This window comes from Parambassis ranga, chromosome 17 (genome assembly GCF_900634625.1).
Source record: "Parambassis ranga chromosome 17, fParRan2.1, whole genome shotgun sequence".
In the NCBI taxonomy this organism is placed as follows: domain Eukaryota; kingdom Metazoa; phylum Chordata; class Actinopteri; family Ambassidae; genus Parambassis; species Parambassis ranga.
In genome coordinates, this window is record NC_041037.1 from 13,089,560 (window position 1) to 13,113,247 (window position 23,688).

At 43.7% G+C, this 23,688-nt stretch overlaps 1 protein-coding gene across 1 annotated transcript; it reads left to right on the forward strand.

The window, feature by feature from the left end:
* The first annotated feature begins 17,807 nt into the window (after window positions 1–17,807).
* LOC114450175 (Krueppel-like factor 9) lies at window positions 17,808–22,027 on the forward strand. Its single transcript, XM_028428142.1, has 2 exons — window positions 17,808–18,618; window positions 20,155–22,027. The coding sequence occupies exons 1-2, from the start codon at window positions 18,105–18,107 to the stop codon at window positions 20,388–20,390; spliced, it is 750 nt and encodes a 249-aa protein (XP_028283943.1). The 5' UTR covers window positions 17,808–18,104; the 3' UTR covers window positions 20,391–22,027.
* Window positions 22,028–23,688: the final 1,661 nt, after the last annotated feature.

A 23,688-nucleotide genomic window follows, 5' to 3' on the forward strand; every position in this document is an offset into this window, starting at 1 on the left:
GCTGTGCCACATGGTTCCTCTTATTTCTTTGATCATGGGGAAACTTTTCATCTTCAGTCTCACTCCTGCCTGCTGACCTCCGGTCTGGGCCTGTACATTTAAAGCCTTCCCCTGAGCAGAACCTAGCTCTACCTGCACACACAGCACAGGGTTTGTGCAGAAATCACTTCATTTTCATCAGGTCCATCTGATCAGATCTGTTTCTGAGTAACTCACCTGGATGCTGTTGTTTGCAGGGACTCCCAGCTTCTTCAGGTAGCTCACAGTGTGTCTGAAATGACTCCTCACTGTCACTGAGCCAGACATCTTTTCCACTGCCATTCCCTGACTTAACTGCAATAAAATCAGTAAAATCAATAAAAACATCTCAACTTGTTACATGAGTTCTAATCAAAACATGCAGTGCTTTTTCAGCACGGCCACCTTACCTTTTCATTCCCTGCACTGCTGTTCAATATGTAAAAGTATGAGCCATTGCTGTGACTACTAGAATTCACTGTTAGTGCAGCATTTATCGGGACTCCCAGTTTCTTTAACAGGGTCATGGAGTGGTTTAAATTCAGCGCCGCTTCATTTTTATCCTACAAGAGAAACAAAAGCCTTGTATGTAACAAAATGTAAAAATGGATGCATTTAAAGGCAGCTAATTTAAGTTTTTAAATGTAAAATGCTTTTGTGTATACCTTGGTTTTTTTGAGAGACACCAATGATTGAAACTCTGAATCGTCTATCACCACAGAGACCTGAGATTCAACAGTAGCTGTGGACACAAGCAGGGACCCAGCAGCTTGCACCCTGTCTGGACTACCCCACTCCTAAAGCCACAAACAAAGTGATTACAGACTAAAGTAATTTATGGGAATATGTGAATAATGAAAGATTGCACTGGGTGGTACCTGGATCCTTGTGCAGTTGTTGTGATACACCAGCGACCCCTGCAGGTCAGACTGTGATATCACAGATCCGCTGGCTCTGACCTCACACTCGTCCATCTGGAGCAGGCCTTCAGCGTCAAGTTGCTGCTCTCCGGACCTGCCAGTTATTTTCAGTCTGCTGTTTTTTGGAAGATGTCTGAGAGCAGGAAGGTTATGGCTGAGCTCACCCTCCACATTCAGCTCTGGCCAGGGCCTTACATTAAGTCTCAGGAAACTCCTTCTGCCCTCCAGATCAGCATCCAGAAAGGCTGTCCACACACTCTGAGGGTCCTTCCCCACAGAGCCATTCAAATGAGCCTTTAATAGATTAGAAGTCTGCTGTTATTTTAACTGACAATATATCTTACATATTAACTGCCTCAAACCAAAGAATTCTACCTGTAACAGTGGACAGGAGGACTCCAGAGCCCAAAGCCACTGTGTGCGTCCTCTGGTCCCTGTGAGTCTATTGGCTCTGATAATACATGTCCCAACTTTAATGAGCAGCTCCCCAGCCTGCTCGGACCCTGTGGGAGCCATGGCCTCGATCGTGATGATCTGTGGTAAACCCTGCCTCCTCAGGCCAGTGAAGGAGTGAGTGAAGATCCCAGAGAGATGTGGACTCCTGCAGGACTGACTCAGCTCAAGAGAGAGGTCCTGGCTGTCCACCCTCAGAGAGGAGGACACAGTCTGCTGGCAGGATGTGAGTGACAGGAGGCCCTGCAGAGTCAGGGACACAGGGAGGATGGTTCCCTGTGGCATGTACAAAGATGAGAATGTTTATTAGCTTTGACTCCTTTATTGCTCTGCAGGATTTGGTGAGAAGCCTAGCAGCTATATGGCGCTGTTCTGCTCTGCTGCTATGACAAACGAGCTGTAGTTTGACCTACTAATGAGCTGGAAACTGTATTTCAAAGTAACACAAACAGATGATTCATGGAGGAAATGACAGAAAAGGCAAAGTATCATCTCAGTTAGAGGCAACAGCAATATTTTTAACTTATCAGTTTAATCAGGTTTCCACAAAATATCCTGAAATATGATTTTGTTTTACCTGCAGAAGAGGACAGTAGTTGGTCACATTGGCAGAGTAAGCAGACTGTCCATTGTCTGACCGTGAAGCCTTGAATCTTCCCAGATTCCCCCTGAAATAACAATGTCCCAGCTCCAGGCCAACATCCACACCAGGCTGATGTGCAGTGGAGACATTCAGGAGCAGCGCTCCATGGGTGGGAAACTGAAGCTTCTTTAGAGCCTCTATAGAGTGCTGTACAGATGTCCTCAGACTAATATATGGGTGGCAAGTTAAAAGGGTTAAACTCAGACTGCCTTTCTGTGCCCCTTCAGCCTGGACAACACTATTCAGATTTGTAAAGCAGCCGGAACGGGCGATGGAGATGTTGACTGAGGTTTGTGGAGGAAGGAGTGTCTAAAGAGAGACAAGTAATAAAAAGGAAAATCAGAACCAAGCAGTTATTTTTCAAAATGAGTTAGACATATATGTGAATGTACTCATGTGTATTTCAGATAAATTCACATTCATTCACACAGGTGTACAGTTAACATTAGTCTTTACTGAACACCATTACTGAAAGGATTACCGGCCTCCACTGCATTACATTTTAGAAGTGGACTTTCTACTGAACTGACTGAACTGTTCAGTCAAGCAGAATTTAACTTCTTTCTTAGGATTATTTGCTCCACAGACACAGGATCTCAGAGTTACATGTTACATGAAAGAGTAGAAAACTAAGCAGCTATATTATCGACAATTTTTAGCATTTTTGAACGCCAACACTGAGCTTATTAGTGGAAAACCAAAAGTGATACTTGGTGATAAAACATAGGACTAGACTAAGTACATTTTGATTATTATTAATACAATGGAAAGGCAAGAATCATCTCTGTGATGAAGATGTTTCTTTGATTTTCCTTCTGATGGGAAACAAGTTTGCTTTCTCTTGTTTCCGTTCTGACCTTCAGTAAGACACAACGCTGATGGACAAAAACGCTCCAGCTGGTCCTGCTGCCTTTTCCTCCTGTGTGCTGATTTGTCAGGAGAAGTATGGAACATGGCTCACTTTCCACCTCAAACTGGACTTGATTGGCTGTGGTCAACCCACTAACAGTGAGCATCTCTGGCATGCTGGCAGCAGTTGCCAGGTTTTGCAGAAGCATGGCCCTGAATTGAAGGGAGGTAGAGGGCTCCCAGGCAGCAGTGATGTTAATTAAAGCCGACCTGGTATTGAAAGTGACTTGAGCACTTCCAGAAAGAGAGGTATCGCGAAGCTGCCCTGACCCCTGGAGGTCCATTCTGTATGGAAGGATCGAGGCAAGAGAGGCCCAGTGGTGCTGAAGGCTCCAACCCAACTCAGCTTTATAGTCCTTCAGCAGAACAGACAACAGCCACTGTAGGGAGTCCTGCTGGTTTTCAAAGCTCAGAGATCCTTTGAGTCCGTCTTTTCCTGCTTGTCCATGCACATTTAAAGACGTTTTATGTAGTACACCACCCTCAAATCTTCCGACCTGCACCCATGCCAGCCTCCCTACCCCTGTACACCGCACAGACACCAACACACTGGAGCTGGCTGAGTCCCATTCCATGCTGACATCTGCCCAGATGTGACACCAGCTCTCCACTCTCACCCGACCTGTCACTGCAGCCTTATGTGTCACACTGTGAGTCCCATATTCAAGCAGTCCATGCCAGCCATACAGCCCAGGCCTCTCCAACCTCAGCCCGACATGCAACTCTGTTCTCCAAGGGCCAACCACCATCCTGATCCCTAGGACCCACCTCTGAGGCCCAGGCCGCAGGACGAGCCTAAAACCAGATTTTGTGGGCACACCCAAATAGGTCAGCAGGAGCACAGAAGAGTGAGAGATGTTAGCTCTGAGCTCGCTCTGACCATTGGGACTGTAACAGGCTTTAGCTTGAGCATTAAGTCTGAGGTGAGTAAGTAACAGGCCATAGCAGAGCCTGTTGTGTGGTCTGTAGGAGCGAAAAGCCTGTACCTCCACAGAGCGGTCTACCACATTTCCATAGCAGTGAGCAGAGAGCCGGTCTGCGGTGGTGTCCCCCGTGCAGTTCATCTGTGAAAACAAAACCCCCTGTTAGCAAAGTTTATTTTTTTCTGGAGGAGATGGAAACATTTACCAAACTTTAGACCAGCCACAAAAGCTGCACCGCCCTAATCTGAGGCCTTATTATAGAACATTTGTGGTTGAATTATTATCGCTGATATTTAAAAATGAATGTTAAGTACAGTATGTTTTATATACCTGTAAAGACTTGGGTATGAGCCCTTGGAGCATCTTCATCTGTTGCCATAGAGACACTACCAAAACAGCAGTTTTGTGTTTTGATCCAACATTAAATAGGATGTCGACCATTCTCATATTTTCCATGTAAATGGCCAAGCCTGTGTCCAGTCCTTCTGTTTCTAACTAACAGAGAGAAGAACAATATAAAAAACACAGGTGTCATATGTCTTCATGCAGACATGGATGGCATATTTGTGAACAGACAATTAGATAGTCGTGAACCTGGTAGTGTGCTTTGGCTTGAAAGGAGCTTGGCAGGCCTTTTTTCAGCAGGGCTTTGACTTGATGCTGCAACGTGGAGAGGAATTGCCATCGGGGATTGACATGATCTGTCCTCCCTCCATGAAGCTCAGCTTTAAATTGTTCAAGTCCAACCTGCAGCTCTGACAGGACTGACACTTCACTGTCCTCCCTGGTCCACTTCACCTGAGCACTGTTGTTGGCTGGTACACCTGTGTCCAGAAGACACTTAGAGACGGGAAGACACACGCACACATCCACACAATATATTACATGGATACAGTAATAGTCACCTGTAGCACTGAGCAGCTGGAAAGAGTGAGAAAGTTGAGTATGAACCTCTCCTCTCCCGTGATTCCCCAGCAGGCGGCTCACATTTACACACAAATGCTCCGGTCCAGACCAAACACACAGCCAATCAATGGCCTGTTTTCTCATCATGCCCTCATAATCATCTCTGTCCAAAACATCCCCAGGATCTCTCTCATGTCTGAGCTCCGCACTGTACACAGCCTCCATCACTCTAACTCTCAGCTGACCTGCAGCAACACATGCATCATTGGAGATGATTGGTACATTATGATGAAACTGAATGACACAAATAAGAGATTTAACCTACCTTCCACTAAACTGGCAGAAAAGCCCAGCGCCCCATCCAAACCCAGGACCGAAGGGAGAACATTGAGGCTGGTCATTGTGTGCCTCAAGTCTCCTGATACAACCAGCTGGAGACTCTGAGAGTCTTTCAGAGACCCTTTGACCTGAGCTAGCAGAGCCTCCTGTCCCTGTTTGAAGGAGCCATGTAGAAACACACTGACGGAAGAAGAAGACAGTCATGTAAAACAGTTTGTTGAACTGCTTTCAGACATAAAAATGATGGACAGACCTGTCTGTGGTCATGTTAGCAGCCATGTTTACATGCAGCTCAGTGGCTGCAGGCAGCAGGCTCTGAGACAAGTTCAGCCTCAGTCCCACAGCTCTGTCTTCCCCCTGTACAGAGTGTGACAGCTGGGCGTCCAGCTTCACTCTGTCCTTCCCGTTGGCTCTCACATACACCAAGCTTCCCCCTTTGCCAGGCACCCTGTCTGCAGTGGCGTTCACCTATGTATATACACATCAGACAGTAAATATGACATGTTTTCCATAACCAGCAGAATAGGTTTGCGCATTCAATATGTTGCTATATCAATTATATTGACTCTTCTATTGAAACTGCCATCTTGGATTTTAAAGGTGAGGTTGGTGAAGTTTTTCTGGCTTGGGAATTCAGCTGAAATGCCATAGTGGGATATATAGTATGTTCTGCCAGTTGATATATACAACTGTTTCGCAAGATAATGCACCAGAAGAAGACACTGGTCTACAAACAAGGTGTGACAGGAGAACTGATGAAAAGAATAATTCTCTATTTGCATTTTACAATCCAGCTGTGTAACTTTGAAGGAAAGGAAAATCCAAACAACATAACCATGACCTCTGCAGCACTGAATGCAAAAATAACCCACCTCTAATGTTCGGGGAATCTTTGATTTAAAGGGGTGACTGAGAGAGGAAAACAGACCAACTCTGCCGGATGTTCCATTCAGCTGTACAGAAAGCTGAGAAGAAGAATAAACACCTCAGTACCAGACATGTATCAGGAACTCATCAAACAAGCAATCATTCAAATGCTGTTTGTTTTACTCACTTGGCACTCCTGCTGTCCTATTCTCAGTCTCCCTCTGGCCTGATAGTCAAACTCATTGTTGTTCTTTTGGTTCCAACATACATCTCCTTCCATTATAGCAGAGGAGGGGAGCTGCAGCTGTAACAGCAATAACAATCTGGTCACAATGTTGGCCTTTTCTACTGTAAACTAGACTGGACACCGTTGGAAGTGGATGTACATCACTCATCACTTTGTGTCAATGTAACCCTAACCAGACATTGTTTTATCAAATAGTTCTCAAAGGTTTGTTTACCTGCAGCTGATGGAGGAAGCTGGCTTTAACTTTTAATGCCCGACGACTTTGCAAATGCAAAGGACTAAACTGAACCTGCCCGAGAAAAGTCAGTCTCTCCTTGCTTCCAACCCGTAACCTCCCTTGTAGATCTTTGTGGGTCTGAAGAGGAACATGAAAGCATGTCCGAAATATGTCCAGGAATGATTCATTTTGATTGTTCTGACACTACATGTATACAGACAATATCTGACACTGCATGCAACATTAGCAATGATGGACTAAGAAGCCAGTGATGCTGAGTCTTACATATACTTAAAAGCAGAGTTTACCTGGTTGCTGGTAACAGTGACACATATTTCTGAGTCTGATGGAACAGTGTCTGGGCTGAAAGGATGGATCAGTGCAGAGCAAACCTAAATATAAGACCATATGTTACACTCATAGACATCAACAATACCTCCACCCTCCACCCCTATAGCACCCAGGCAATAATTTAAGTCGACTCACAAAAGGGCTTGGTGGTTGGTAGCCCAGAGTCAGGGTGTGGATGACCTCTCTGTTGTCATGGAAACCAGCTTTAGACTCCAGAATGTAGAGGCCTTTGAGGAGGTCAACAGTGAAAGTTTCCCGGAGGAGGACAGTCTGAGGGAAGCTCTGCAGAGGCTGTCTGTGCAAGACGGTTTCTATCAAAGTCAGTAATGTTCTCACTGCCAACAAAATAACAAGGAAACAACGAACAGAAGAAAAACACAGCTACAGATCCAATTCAGGTACAGACCTAAGCCGGAGCATTGCTGTCTTCTGGTACATCTTTTTGTCCCTCCTCAGCTCCTCCACCACCCCCTCAAACTCCAGCTCAGTGGCCGGAGTCTTCATCTTTGAAAATGCCATCTTCAGAACAACTTGCCTCTTTTTTAGATTCTTAAACGAGGAAGTAAACAGGCCCAGCTTGTCAGATCATCACAATTCAAGCTTCACAGTATCTGTACAGTATCTGCACCCACCTTATCCACAGTGTTCAGGGCAGCAGCTATACTGATGTTTTGCTTGCCATAGGTGGAGGACATCTGCAGGATGTGGCTGTATTTAGACGCCTCCAGAGAGATGTTGCCTCTCAGGGGAGGAGTCCACAATGAGCTCAAGGAACCAGAGGCTCTCACACTCCGCTTCCCTGCAACACCCCACCCACCTGCCTGAGGAGAAATGAAGGATGACAGACAGAGAGCAAGCATAATTAAAAGGATAAAAAACATATGATAACAGTCTGACTACTCAGTCTGCTCTGTTCTTACTTGCAGGTACATGATGGCTGGTGTGTAGAGTTCCATGCGTGCCTCCTTCTCCCTGCCCCTGTCCCTGTAGAAACCCTCCAGGATGAGGTTATGAACAGTGAGCCACTTGCTGGCTGTCAGTTCTGAGGTGAGCTGCAGTGTGTGGCGGTGGGGCTGGTTCAGCTTGTGGGCGGTGTAAATGTACAGCCATGGTGTGTCCATGTTGAACGTGCCTGAATGACAATAAGAGAGTCTCATCTGTGTCAGTGAATCTGAGACAATAAAATCAGCAGAGTTTTTTTTTACCCTCCCATTTCTTCTGATGGCTGTCTTTTGGAGGGCTTTTCCAGTGTAATCCAGCGACCAGGGGCATCAGGTTGTTGTAGTTGATTTTTAAGTTAGTGCTACTCTCAGACCCGAGCTGCGTGAGGTGAGAGTGCAGAAGCTGAGTCCTGTAGTGCAAATTGCTCTCTGGTACCTGGAGATTGAACTGGAACCACACATGGCATGATTAAATACTAATTTACTGCTTGTATAAAACTAATGATAAACTCACAGCTGGAAACGTGTTATAAATATCTGTATGTTGGTAATATAAGCCTCTAGTGAATTTGAAACCAGAGACCTCATGCGTGTTTACCTCCAGTGTGTAGCTAGTGTGGTTGTGTGTGGACTGGTTTTTGAAGGACTGGCTCAGGTGAAGTGTGTGTTTGTTGTTTATCTCATCCCAGTGTTTGCCGTAGCTCATGTCGACAGCTGATTTAATGTGCCTGGGGCTTTCTTCGTGCCTGAGGTGGATCTAAAATGGACAGACACAATGTCAATAATCATAGTCAACTCTGTGGCTGCTCAGTCGCACACCAAACAGAAAAGGTCTGAAATGAACCCTCTTATTTGGCACTTTTTTAAGGTTTGCATGAAACCTTAATTTCTCTTCTGTCTTACTGTATGTTACCTTATGGTTGACAGGAGCTGTGTTAGTGCAGTAGAACTCATGATCAGCTCTCATGACATATGTCAGGTTTGAGTCCCTCTCCCTCCTCAGTCTCTGGGATGTGTAGCACTCCTGACGTAGGTGACGGGCATCACCTATGAGGTGGTTAAAGCTTCAAATAAACCGCAGAATAACACTGATGCTTGATGTTTTATCATCACAGAATGTTTCACTGTTGCATGTTTTTCAATCACTCACCTCCCAGCCCATATTTGAGCCTAAGCACAGAGCTCCACAGTGAACCCCTCTGCTCCATCAGTCCCAGCATCCTGCTGCCAACCACACCAGGTAGGAGGAGCTCCGCCTCCACAGAGTACTGCCTGCTGCTGCTGTCCCGCCTGCGCTCAAGGGCAACTGAAGACACACCTCAGTTACATATGTGCTGTTCTGTGCTAAGTATAAAACCTGCAGGTTCTAGACATAAAACATAGGTACCTGACAGAGACGCAGTGTCCCTGAACACATTCTTCACAGTAGCAGAAAGGACTGTCTTCCTGCCCAGTCCACGAGTAACATTAGCAGACACGATCATGGGGTTTCTATCAGGAGCCATCTTGGCTTCAAGGTGGTAGCGTGTCCTCTGTTCTGACAGAAGGTTCTGGGTGTCAACCAAACCCTGTAGTGGACAACAACTTAAGTGTATTCTGGAAAAAAGTATTAACTATCAAGCAGGTAAAAAACTCCAGTGCAATACTTACCATGATATAATAATGGACACCATCAATCAAGAGCTCCAGCTTTCCTGACTTAATATTCCTCTCTTGTTCCATTTGTCCTGACAGAATAACACATGCAGCATTACATTTTAACATGAGAAATGCACTTTGTTACAGTGTTCCTCTGGGACCAACCTTGTACCAGGATGGTTTTCAGAGGATGGTTGACCCTTAGCAGAAGCCTGCGGGGGTTGAAGGCCAGGTCCAGCGACATGTCCCTGGGGATGGAGGACTGCGGAGTGGCTAGCAAGAGGTGGATGGATGCCTCTCGGGGAAGCCAGGTGCCTCTCTGAAACATGACAAGTGGCTGCTGTGAGACTAAGTAAACCAATGATATACAATATTGAAACCATATTATTGTATGGTCTCAGAAAACCATCCTCTTAGAGTACATATTTAAGATAAACTATACCTGAGGAAGCAGAGAGTAAGCAGCCTCCAGCAGGTAGTAGTGGAGACCTCTGTCCAGCTTCAGCAGCCTGAGGGAGATATGGGCTGGTCCAGAGGGAGGGAAAGTAATACCAGTGACAGGTGATGGGTAAGAGGCGTTGGAGCATAGTTGCCAGCCGACCATCTTGGACCCTGTGATAGATAATAGATTGATCAGTGTTTGGTCTATAATTTTTACTATTACAATGTTTAATACCACTGTTAAATCAGTTATCACCACGGTTTGTGTCAATGGTGCTTAACAATGACAATATTTGACTTTAGAAATGAAAATATTCACAATGACAGTGTGACTGCATTGATTGACATGAAGAGTCTTTATGCCACACACGGCATGACAGGACTCACAAGTTTTTGGTGTGCATGTGGTCTTTTGGACTCGACCTTTTGGTCCCTTTATCTCCTCTCTGTGGTCTCCACTGAGCTGAAACACTCTGGAGCTGGACAAGAAAGTAGTAGTAATATTTAATGTTTTGGAAAACTTTCATCAGTTTGTACAGTAATGCAGATTGCAGTAAACAGAAACCGTTTTTTGCCCAACTTTAATTCAAACATTTAAACACTAGCTTTAACCTCTCCTTTAACACTTGCAGTCAGGATTGTGAAATTAAGAAAACAAATACTCAGCACTCCAAAGACTGTACCTGAGAGAGATGATGTCCATTAAGTCCTCTGGTGTGTTGAGTGTGACTCTGACGTCCCGCCCCTCCTGCAGCTGAATGCTGCCATCCAGACTGGTAGAGCTGCTCAGCTCAGACACCCACTCCACAGCAGCTTGACCCAGAGCACTGTCAACCCCCATCCTGGCAGACAGGCCCACATAGGCACTGACAACAAAGACACTAGTTACACTCTGTTGGCTGCGGAAAATGATTCTTATCAAAAGTCCAAGGTTAATTTCTTTAACATGAAAGTACTTGGGTTTGATGTATCCGCTCAGAGAGAAGTGAGATGTATCCCTGTAGCTGACATTGCCCTTCAGACGCAGCGAAAGAAGTGAGGTCATGTTGATGCCCAGTTTGAGGGGAACACCAGCCAGAGACGGTAAAACCACCTCCTCCGTCAGCAGCACCGCCCTGTGGGTCAACTGAACATCTTGACCCTGGAAGATGAAGATGATGGAGAGGAGGATGAGAGGAGTGTCAGGAGATAAACAGATGCAAAGAGAGAGGCAGGTGTCAGAGTAACAAGAACACAACAGCATCCATGCTACCTTGAGCAGTTTGACAGCCAGTCCGGCCATGCTCAGTGACACCTGGTTGATTTGATCGTAGAGATCGTCACATGTAATCACACTGAGCTCGTTCCCAAACACCTTTACACCCAGCCAACACTTCAGCCTGTTCTCCTCTAGTTTTCTTCTTCCAAACAACTGAAACAAACAGAGATATGTTAAATCAATTATACGTGAGATTTTGCTTTTCTTTTCTTGTACTTTTGGTGCACTACAGTAAACAAAATTAAATTAGTTAAATTTACTGACAGTGGCTTATGGAATTTTAACTTTAATGTCACTGATCTTTGTCTTTTGCTTGACTTTACATATATCGAAGTTTATGATCTAACTATCGGCTTGTCTTAAAACAGGGACAATCACTGGGACCCTACCATGGCCCTGGCCTGGTCCAGGTAACTCTTGATGCTGGATGAACACATTCCTTTTTCTCCTCTACGGTCATCATCCACCTTCCTTCTTGTCCTCCTCGCCTCATGTTTCACAGTTTGATCAGCAGGTTCACTCTCCGTCTGGTGACCGAAAATGCTCTTCCAAAGTGGCTCAGCATTTTCCACATGAAGGTCCACCTACAAATGTAATAATACAGTGTAATTGTTTACGACAAATATACTGTCCTGCTAAGAAGACAATCATATATCAAACTCACTTCCAGAAGGTTGTGGGCTCTGCCATGTAAATACACAGTCAAGTTGGCAGAGGCCGATCTTGGAAGAAATGATTTTGGTGAGAAAATCAGGGAAGTTTCCACATTTTCGATACCAATTCCTGAAACAAAAAATAAAAAAGGCTTTGGGCTGCTTATAGTGTTTAACCGCATCCCTTCATTAAAACAAAAACTAAAGGATCATTACCTGAGGCGACAGTGTAGTCTGAATAGGAGGAGTATTTCAAAAACTCAGCTTCAAAATCTCGGCTGACAATGTCATCAGGCAGAGACTCGATTAAGGCCTGCTTCATGGGGTCCTCACTCCGCAGGATGTTTGTCAGGTGACTCCACACAAAGGAGCCCACTACAAAAGCAGAACAAGAGCAAAGCTACCAATCTGACGGGAGAGAAACAGGCACTTTTCACTGGGAGATGTTATGGACATCAGCTTCAACAAACCACTGAGGTTTAAACCAGACCTTGGCTGGAGGTTTCACTCCTCAGCGTCCCCTTTACCACTTCAAACACGTTGTGGTTAGGGCAGCGCATGAGCTGCTGGTATGCAGCAATTCTGACCTCAGTATCCTCCTGGGATGAGCAGTACAGCTGCAACAGCACAGACCTCTGATGGAAGGAAACTGCTGTCAGTAACTGATGTTAGACTCCCACTCACCTCCTCACCTCTTCACCTCCACCTCAGCTCATCATGAGTCAATTATCACGTCATTTAGACACTCAGAATATGAGCAGATGCCTACATCAAGAATCAAAAATCACTGCATTTGTTACTATTATTTTGAGAATCAACTCACATCAGCTGAGCAGGGAAAGCGTCTGAAGGCTTGGATGGCAGCGAGCCTCAGCTTCAGTGTTGTAGAGGGACTCAGCAGGCAGCGATTCAACAGTGGAATGAAGGTAGAAGCAGATAAACCTGTGTTTCCCACTGATTTCAGTGCATAAAAAAGCTGTTGGGCAACAGAATAAACAGAAATTTGATGATATTAATGCATCTCTTTTATTGTACATTTATTACGTTAACTCGCCACAGATTAAAAGTCACTGTACTTCTCTCTCTCGAGTGGAATCTTCTCCTTCACAGCCTTCCTTCAGGGTATTTACAAGTGTCTCTATCAAGGTCTGAACCTGTGGAAGTTCACTACAGGGGGTTGGAGCCTTCTTGCACAATTGGAAGGCCAAAGAAGATCCAACCAGCAGCGCCTTGGACTGCAGCTCTGGGACCACCAGTAAGGCCTAACACAAAGAGCAGACATTGTTTCACTATCATGTCTGATGAGTGACTAAAAGAGCTTTCTGGACAGATGCAGGTCATTGCCAATGTCCCCCCTAGAGGTTCCTACATTGATAGAGCCAATGATCTGTGGTGATGGATGAGGGATGAGGGCTATGGTGGTAAGAAATGATACGGCCTGCTCTTCCTCCAACTCTTTGTTCCTCATCAGGTCCGTCAGTAGAATAATGCAGTTTTCAGATCCACATGCCGGCAGTGCTTCCAACAGCGGCTGCCTGTCCAAACAGTTACCAATCAATATCAAACTGTATAGAACCTGCAACCTGTGTTACAACATGAAATGATAGTATGATAAAAAGCAGTGGAAAATAAGAATATTGTTAGTGTAAACTGATGCAAAACACACTGAATACTTTGCTGACCTGTAGATTTTTGGCCCTTTTTATTTACCATTAACCAGGTATAGTTTGAATTTTATGTGATGATTTGATTTGAAATGAAATGTACGTGTAAAAGTAGTTCAGCTTAACGAACAAAAAGTGTGCATTCCTGTCCAAAAGTTTCACAAAAAAATTTAAAGATAAGACAAAACTAAGGCTCACTAATCAATTCTTAGTTGGCCACTGAGATGTCATTGAGTTTCTGCTAAGAAGTGCTAACTTGATGTAAACACATGAAAGAAGCATCCAGAATGTACTGCAGCCAAATTGTATTTATTCTGTTCAGTAGTAGATGATAACATCTACCAGAGTGGTGACCCCGTGCAGCTGAGGCTTGTTGGATCATCTGTGTCACAGCGTATTTACTGATTAAGTCTGTTACTGCCCCACACACAGTCTCCTTTGTTTACTTGTTGACATGGTTGCAGGCTGTGTATTTTTGTCATTATAAATACATAAACAAGATTTCTTTCAGTTTTAACTTAGTTAAGCCAAGCATAATTCCTTTCTATGATGCACTGTGTGGACACAGCAGCAGTCTGCCAGCCAGAAGATACTGACCAGTCATTGCGGCATTTGAAAGATGCTTCTTGCCAAAGTGTCTTAAGTTGAAACAGGGTTAGATCTTTCAGCTGGAACACAAGTTGAAGGAACTCTTGTGAGACCTAGAAAAGATAAAATCAAAACGTATAAACTCAGCCAGAAACAATTTACTACTTACAAAGGTGTGAAGATTTCCTCCTATTAATACAGACTTTGATTAATGTCTCCAGATCAGTAACAGATACGCAAATGATTGGTTCATACACCGAAAAGGCTTTGAATTGGGTCCGTTCTTATTGTTAAAAGACATTTCAAGTATACAGTATGTAACATTAACACAAAGATGATCCTATAAATACAGAAGACTTGAGACTTGTTGCATTCATGGCCTACCAGCTGTGGGTCTGAGGTGAGGCTGCATAGCATCCTGACAGTCTGACCAACTTTCTCTGGTGTTGAGGGTCTAGTTTTTCCTGGCCTGGCAGCCCCCTCATCTTCAAACTGCAGGTCAGTTAGCACGCCTGTACCAAAGGAATCTGCAGGAGCCACGAGAAGAACATGCATCAGGGTGTTTCACACAGTGCAGTATCTCAGTGAACTGTTAGCCTGTTAATACCTGCTCCTATAGGACTTCCTGGCTGGGCTTGGAGCAGGACTAGCGTAGACACACTCTGGGTCTTCACCAACCCTGCAGACGTGGACCATGTTGCCATAGATACTGCCTCAGTGCAGTTAACCTCCTGAATCACTGCAGATCCAAGGCGCTGAGTACAGCGAAGCTCCAACTGCATGGACTAGAGGGGGACAAAAACAAGAAACAGAGATTATATTGTAACAGAATGCAAAAGAACATTTCTTACCGAGTGGTTCAGAAATTCCAAGTGAAACTAGTATCATCTTGTTTTAACTTCCACTTTTCTTGAACTCGAACACTAAAAAGACGTAAATAAAAGGAAACTACAAGCGCAGACTACTACAAAACCCTGCAACGAGGAACAATATGAGCACCTGCTTTTTAAAAATCAATAATAAAACTACACACTGCTCGTAATAAAACTAAACTTGGCCAACACCTTCCTCCCATCACTGACATCACATTTCCATTTGACAGACTGTTAATGTTTTAACTCACAGTGTCTTCTGCTAGAGGCACTGAATGAGGCCAGAAGTTTGCCAGCCTGGGCTGATGGCACTGTTTCAGATCCCTGGTCTTCAGCAGCACTGGCCCTCGCCTCTCATATCGGCTGGTGCAGGTACCATACACATCGGTCTGAGAGAGAAGCAGGACAGAATCTGATGCATAATGACATGATGATCCTGACAGGTATTGTTAGCAGCTGGGGTAGAGCTGGTTAGTGAAACAAAGGAGTTGCTGTGTCCATTATTGCTGCTTCAAATGCGTGCATCATGCAGACACGCATTAAACAGAATATAATCACCATCAACACACCTCCTTTTCAAATTCCAGTTTTGAGGCCATTGGGGAGGTCTGGAGCATGCTCAGTAGAGCTCTTTTAATGTTGAGAGCCCACACCTGCTCCCCCTCCTGGAGACAGAGGGCCGTGACCTTTCCCCCCTGGAGGGAGAACTTGAGGCGGGTTCTCTCCAGTGACTCCCTGGGAAACAAAAACACCAGATGAGCCCCCCGAGACCAGAAAACACAGACAAGAGGAGCATCTGAGCAGAGTATCACATTCATAGTAAAAACAGTCATAGCATTCCAAAATGATCTAAGCTTACACTTTCAGAGAGTTAAGCAGATAAAATCCCATACAAAGAACAATTAATTGTACCGGCAGTGCTGGGTATTACCTCAAACTTTTCAAACGTTGCACAGAATGTTCCTTCTGAGGGGAGAGCCGCTTTATCTGGGGGTTCCTTATCTGTTGGACAAGCATATGCATGAGACCATAATATCTGTGTGTTTTTTCTTATACTTTACAAACAGCTTTCACAAAGCTGACCTGCATCATGAGGTGACACTTAGAGACCACGTCGATATCAACCACACAGTCCAAAGCCAGCCCATTCCTGCCAGCACTGGAACCATGAAGGGTGGTGGTAATTGTTGTGCTATACCTGTAAGTGTACCTCACCCCTTTCTGATAATACAGACGAGCATCAGGGAGCCCTGTACAGACATAGGGTAATATGCAACTATTATATATATATATATATATATATATATATATATATATATATATATATATATATATATATATATATATATATATATATATATATATATATATAATAGTTGCATATATATATATTAAAGAGAACAGAGTTTGAGCACTGAAGTGCAATCCACTGAGCAACCAAGAAAACTCTCACCGGCACAACTTGAATCACAGAGATTGGGTTCCACCTGATGACAATCACCTTCTAAACAGGAGAAAATATCTTACATATACTGCACATTCAATTATAACATTTTTAAACAAAGCTAGAATGAACATCGTTTGAACCATATAGGTCAACTCTGTAGAAAATCAAAAGACACACAAAGAAAATTATAAAACAAACCATAAATCTTACCATGTAGCAGGAGAAAAAATAGTATAACATATGCACAATTAAGCAATAACAGCGACCCAGCCATGGCAACCCAGAGTCAGTGCAGTCCGCCTGCCTCCGAGCCTCCACATGTAAGAGGGATGAAAACCAAGCACTGTTCACAGCCACTGAATGACCGGGCTTGTATGTGGACTTCCACAGTGACCCACACTGCTTACAGCGACCAATCAGGAAATACCTTCCACGATGGAGCTACAAACATTCACTGACACAGCCCTGCCCTCCTCACATAACATTAAGTTGCCCCCCCCCCCCCCCCCCCCACGACTTGGACAGATGTGTGAGGAGAACATTTTTTTAGTTTGTAGGTGGAAGGGTTAAACAGATAGTTAGGAGTGATGACTTGGTGCAGTGTAAAGTGAGAGACAAAACAACAAGGACACCTTACAATGTACAGCAGACACTACAGACATTGTAGATAACTCCTCGAGGACACTGTCCTTTAATCAATAAGCCACACAACCACATGTGGGTTTTAATCAGTTGGAAGATGATTCATAAACTTTTCTCAGGACAAATAAGTACATCTGAGAGATGCAAACATTAGAGAAGGGGGACATCTAGTGTCTGAGTCTCATGGACAAAAACAGGCTTGAAACGTGGAGGTTTTGGATGCTGCTGTGGCGGATTTGTAGAGCCATTCTGGCCCCCGCCACTCAGCCACGTTCTGCAGCCTGAGTTAAAGCTAAATCACCCAACACGGCTTTCATCCCCATATCCTTCCCCCCATCATTACCCAAGTTTCCTTCCAGTGCCACCTACTTTCCACGATGCACCCACAGGCGCGGTCCACGCCCGTGGCTGCGACGTCAGTCACTGCGTGCTGCTGGTTCAAGCTGCATTCAAGATCCGGACAAAAATCAGATTTAGGACCTTCTCCAAAACAAACATCCTAAACTTGTTATCTTCTCGGCTTTTATGGAACGAAAAGGCGTCATCATGCATATATTTAAACTCATAGTGATAAATACGATAGTATGTCAAACAGTTATGCGTGTAATCCGATAGAAAACTAGGATAAGAGAGAATTCAAACTTCAATTTTAAAAAATAAAAATGAGATATCCCAGTGTTTGCATGCTGCAGAACAATGGTTTAAATGCATCACTTATTGGGTGGATACTGGAGTAAAAGTGAGAATAACATTGAAGAAGAAGCTCGACCCTTGTAGCTATTTGACACAACAAAAAGCTAAACTTAGTTTTTACAGATGGGCCCTGAACGCATCTTTAGACCGGACCAGGGGGCGTAGGTTTGACCGGCTTCTCCGAGGCTCAGACACAATGAACCGTCAGACAGAGGGGGCACGCATGTTGGGCCCGAGACTCTAGCACAGTTTTAGTATCTTATTATTCCTTGTTGTGCCTTTTCTTTGTTTTACTTTGTAATTTTTGAACCTCTGGCCCGCTGTATGGCGGTAGCAGGGCTCGGCTGGAAGCGGTTCGTTCGTCGTGTTTGATGAAAACGAGGTCGGGATCAGACTAACGTTACCGTTAGCTCCTCCTGGTGGATTTTTTTCGTTATTTTTTTACTTAAAGACAAGAAAGAAAAGTAGATAACAATGTCGTTGACTGCTTCATCTGATTATTTCGCTGCCGAGTGTCTGGTATCGATATCTAGCGGTCCTGTCCTGCACAGACCCACCCCGGTCGCCCCCGCCAGCCAGCCTGCCACGGTGGGCCTGCTCCCTGGGGAGCCCGACGGGTCGAGCGAGGATAGGGAAGTGCGGGAGACGCTAAGGCTGGAGGGAGCTAACATGATGGCGGTGGCCGGTATCCTCACCGACCTGCACGGCAAGTTCCGCCCTATGTCGGCCTACTCTGAGAGCAGCAACTCCTCGTGTGGTGGGGAGAGCGGTTACACCACGTTGTCCGACCCCACCACCCCTACCATGACCCCCACCGTTACCCCGGTCCCCGGACAGCAGCAACAGCTCAGGGGGGGAGGAGGAGGAGGAGGAGGAGGTGTGGGGCCCCCGCGGTCCCCGGTGAAGCGACATCAGTGCACTTTTGAGGGATGCGACAGAGTTTACGGGAAATCGTCTCACCTGAAGGCACACATCCGGACACACACAGGTACGAAGGACAACAAACAGCAGCAGTCCATGTGTGTACGTAACGTTAGCTATATGTAGCTAAAGTATGTAGCCTTGTCCTGCTTTTCGGTGCACGCCTATAGTGTTATTATCATATATCGGGCACATAAGTTGGGGGGTGTCGAGCTCTCTGCTTGGTGGAATTAACTTGTAGGAGAATAGCTGCGGCCACATTTTCTCATGTTACCACATGTTTGATACACTAAACAAAGAGAGAAAGACAACTCTGCTCAGAGACTCTGACAAAGAAGTAAAGTAACAAAAGAACTGGGCTGGACGTTAAAACATGTGACGAAAGTCTTCCTCCCGACTGGATTTGCATATGAAATGAACGTAAGACGAAACCTTAACGGCGATGGCGCTGTGTTCACGGTCTCACACGTCAGTGGACGCGGCAAGTGCGGGGTGTTGTTTAGTTGTTTAGTCTCTCTTTCTGGGCATCACATCCTCTTCCTCAGTTTCTTCATCGCGTCTGCTGACGAGTTGAATTCTGCTGCATTCCCTGTTGTGTGTAAATTATTGATAACACGATTGGAGAAGGCTATAGGAAGAGCCCCGTCCGATAATGGATGTGCCTCTATCTCTGTGTCTAATTTATGTATTCTCAACACTTTTGGGGGTTTGCAGAGGAAATATTCCTGAATTTGTTGCTGCATTTTTTACTACACATCCGTTTGTATACTATCAGTTTCATTTCGTCACTCTCTCAAAAAAATACCACACAACGACCAGACAACTTTACGACTGTACCGATTTGAACTGTGCATGTGATTTTTCACGCAAATGAGTAGAATCGGTCAGTGTGACGGAGCAGGCGCAAATGGATTAAGGGCAGGAAAGGGCTCAGAGAAACCACGGTGGGAACGCCCCCAGAGAGTCCTGTAACAACAACGTGGCCTGGCTTTGTGATCTTGAAAATGGCACCGAGCATCCCACTCGCTTATCCTGGATTTGACTCGTGTTGCCTGCAGGAGATTAAGGCTAGTAGTAGTTTAGGAAGACTAATCTGAAGATGTTTTGTCACGCATTTAACAGAGTAGAGATTAATATTTTTACGCTATTTAACGTGTTGTGGCATTGCTTTAAGTGCTTATACATTCTGTATACATTCAGCATATTGGTGCTATGACAGCAGTGTAGTTAAATGCTGGCCTGTCCTAATGCATGGGCTACATACACCAATTTTTCATGTTAAAGATGAATGACTTAATCAGGTCTTAGTCAAACTGGCAAATATACAAAACATTTCCTACTTTAGTTTGTCAAATGTGAGTGCTCACAGTGCGTCTTTGTGTTGTGTGTGATGGTTTGAATACCCAAGTTGTCCTTAAAGTACCTCCTCAAGCTGAAAGACATACAAATTAGCTAATAATTAATACACACTCAGTAAAGTGCATGCATGAAATACTACTGTGTTGTAGCTGTCTTGCCCTCTGTTTCATCTTCTACTCTTCATTAAACAAATGTATTGCACAGTTGTCACGAACTTCTGCGCTCTTTTGCTTCCTTGTTACAGGTGAGAGGCCCTTCCCGTGCACCTGGCCCGACTGTGAGAAGAAGTTTGCCCGCTCTGATGAGCTCGCCCGCCACACCCGCACCCACACAGGGGAGAAGCGCTTCCTGTGCCCACTGTGCGATAAGCGCTTCATGCGCAGCGACCACCTGATCAAGCACGCCCGCCGTCATCCTGACTTCCAGCCCTCCATGCTGGGGCGCAACAAGTGCACATCCTCCACCTCTAACCTGCAGTAGCTGTGCACTCTTAGGATGGGTCGTGGATTCCCTGTTTTCAGGGGTCAACTGGAACAAAGAAGGTCACGTTGGGTTTTCAGGCTAACCAGCTACAATCAGATCTACTGATTAGGATTTAGCATTGCTGTGTTGTACTCAAAACATGTGCACATACACACACAAACAAAAGCCAATACACACACACAGAGCAGTTGCCTCATCATCCATTTAACATAGATGGAGTCATGTGACCACTATCTACCTGCTCAACTTAAGGAGGGTTGGGTTTTAGGATGTTCCACATGTAAACTGAGCAGACCAGGGGGTTCATTAGGAAATGTGCTTTTTGATTCCAGCTATTGTTTCCTGAAAGAAAAAGAAAAGTTTGGACCTACTGCACTTCCATTTAGATTGCCAGCTGTATCACAGTTTGTCTGTGTGTAGAGTGTTACAAGTGTAACAAGATGGCAGACTGGAGCTAACTTTCAAAAGACTGGATTCATACAAAACAAATGCAAATGAATACATGCCATGTTCCATATCAATAATAGTCATATTTAATATTATAGCTGAGACATCATTAAATAGGATAATTCATTACATTTCATGGATACAAAAACTTTCCATCTGTAAAAGCGGGCTCAGTAATTAACAAGATTGCCTAACGCCATAATTAGGTTTAATGCCATTGAATGTTACCTCTGGCACAACAGATTTATTCTTTCAACCACAACCAATCACAAATACCTTATTGTTTATGGCAGCATAAATCCTATTGACAATAAACATTTGTTTTTTTTCCTTAATACTTTTGTTTCTTTTCTATTTCAGGAATCTGTGAATCATAAAGTAGATTTCAATCCATAAAATAAACCCAACCCTAAACATAACCTCGTCTCAAACACTTTCACAAAATGCAGGGATTTTTTTTTCACCTTTTCCACACACTCATCAGCAGCCACAACTCTTCAGGTTTCTTGTGGTTAATTTGTAGATTATTGTGTTTCTTATTTACTACGAGTAGCACAATATTGTTATATTAGATAGTGAGGCAGTGACTAGAAGCTTTAAATTTTTTGCTTGTTTTTGTTTTAGCTTTGCTAATTCTAAGTTTTAGTGGTGACACATTCCTTCATTTGTTTTATTCCATTAGTAATCATAATCATTGAGGCGATTATTATTATTATTATCATTTTTTTTGCTGTATGTCCAATTTAACTATAGATCAAACCTTAATTTTGCAAGAAAGTGTATCAGATGTCACTGTAGAAGAGCTGTTTGCACGCCATCCTTAAAGCTAAATCAGTTATCATGCATGAAATGCTGACACATAATACACAGCAGTATTATGTCTAATACTGATGAAAATGTATATAAGCTTTAAGCTTCTGATATAGACAAATGGTAATGCTACTAGCAGCAGAAGTAATACATGTGATGAATCGTAGTCCTTATATTAGGGGTAACATTATACGCTTGATAGGATGGCATCGCCTGTCAGTGTCTGTGTGTATGGTTTTTATTTACTTTTTTTGTTAGTGACAGAAGTGGGAAAAGTGTGAATGCAATTATATGAAATATGACTTGAGCTCTCACACATGCACACACCTGACCTTCTGCCCACCTGTCAGGGATGTGGATCCAGACAGCAGGTGTTGCAACAGCAGAAAAACCAATAACCTGATTGATTATATTTGTGTGGGCATAAAGTGTTTGGTGGACATTTTAACTCCTTAAAAGTGACTCTGTGTAGATGTCAATGAATTGTAAATTTCCAAATGTTCCACCAGGGAAAATGTCCACAAACAGAATTGTCCTCGCTAACAAACTGGTACCTAGATATTTGTCTTGCCAAAACATTGACCTGTGTATTCCATGAGTTATCCCTCAAAAGAGTCACATTTTACCAAATCAAGCAAACACAAATATTTGTAATTTTCTATAAATGTTTTCACACTGTTAGGTCCCACTCATGGACATATTCCTTTATCTCAGAGACAACACTTCTTCAGGAAACTCAGAAAGCCTTAAACTATGTCATAACTACTTTGCACCATGTTTACAGTTGGGTCATTGTATAGGTATATATGCCCCTGTTGTGGGTACATTACAGAAACTCATTATGCAATATGGCACTTTTTCTTACAGGTGTTTTTGGGGGTATAGTGTAATGGCTTGCACTGTTACTGTGTTTTCTACAAGCAAGCACTGTGGAACTTTGCTTATGTGTTAATAACCATTGGTTTGTAAAAAAGAAAAAAGATAGAAAAAAAGAAACTGCCTTTTCCAAGTGCTTTAGAAAGCGTGATAAATAACTGGGTAGTTTTTTTTGTGTGTGTGTGTTTGCATAGTGATCCAGGCCATCTCTTGTTGTGGAATTTGTTTATTTTCTAGATTCACTGTTGATCTGTTGACTTTAATCTTCTGCACACATTCATCTAAGAACAACTGCAGGTGTCTTCCTCCTTCACCATCTTCACATACCAGTTCACTGTTGATTTCATTTCAATGAGGAGCCGTGCTCATTGAAGTGAATGTGATGCTTTGACATTTTTTGTACACATTTTGTCTCTGGAGGTCTTCTCTGTTGAAGGTTTTTGGTTGCTGCTGGCAGCAACTTTAAACATATGGACTGTTAACAAACACACAATATAGTTTTATTTCCCCAAATGGAATCTCTTCCTTCCATCTCCTTGTAGATGGGAGTGTCAACCAACACAAACTCTCAAAGCTATCACAAGAACAACATACCTCACAGTTTTTTTAGCAGTGTCTGTACACAAATCCATCCAACCTGTCTCTCAGAAATTCCTATAAAGCCATTGAGCCTTGAATTTCAGACATTTGTTTTTATCAGCTAGATGGTCTGTTGTCTACCTTTGTCCTTACTGATAATATGCAACATCATTACTACCTGTGTCACAGCAGAATTTCTCTCAACTTCTGTTGCTTATAGACAGCAGTAAAAAAATCTTCTGAATGAACTATCATTTCTGGAGCAGAGGCTGTAAAAAAGGGGGCATTGAAGTACAAAGTTGACTCAAGTCAATTCACTGAAATATTAATTGAAAAGCTGATTCCAAATCTGTTTGTTCATATCACTGAATGTGGCTTGATGACAGCTGAGTGCCATCCAATCAGGATTTAACTGATGCTGCTTCACTTGAGTGATCATTTCTCTCATCACCACACTAATTCAGATATGCACATTGTACAGAAGTGGATGTTTTTTTTTAATTAATGCCTAATTTTTACATTAATGTAATTTTTTTAAAAAAAATCCTCCTCCCAAAGCTTTAGTTAAGGTAACAGGAGGAGC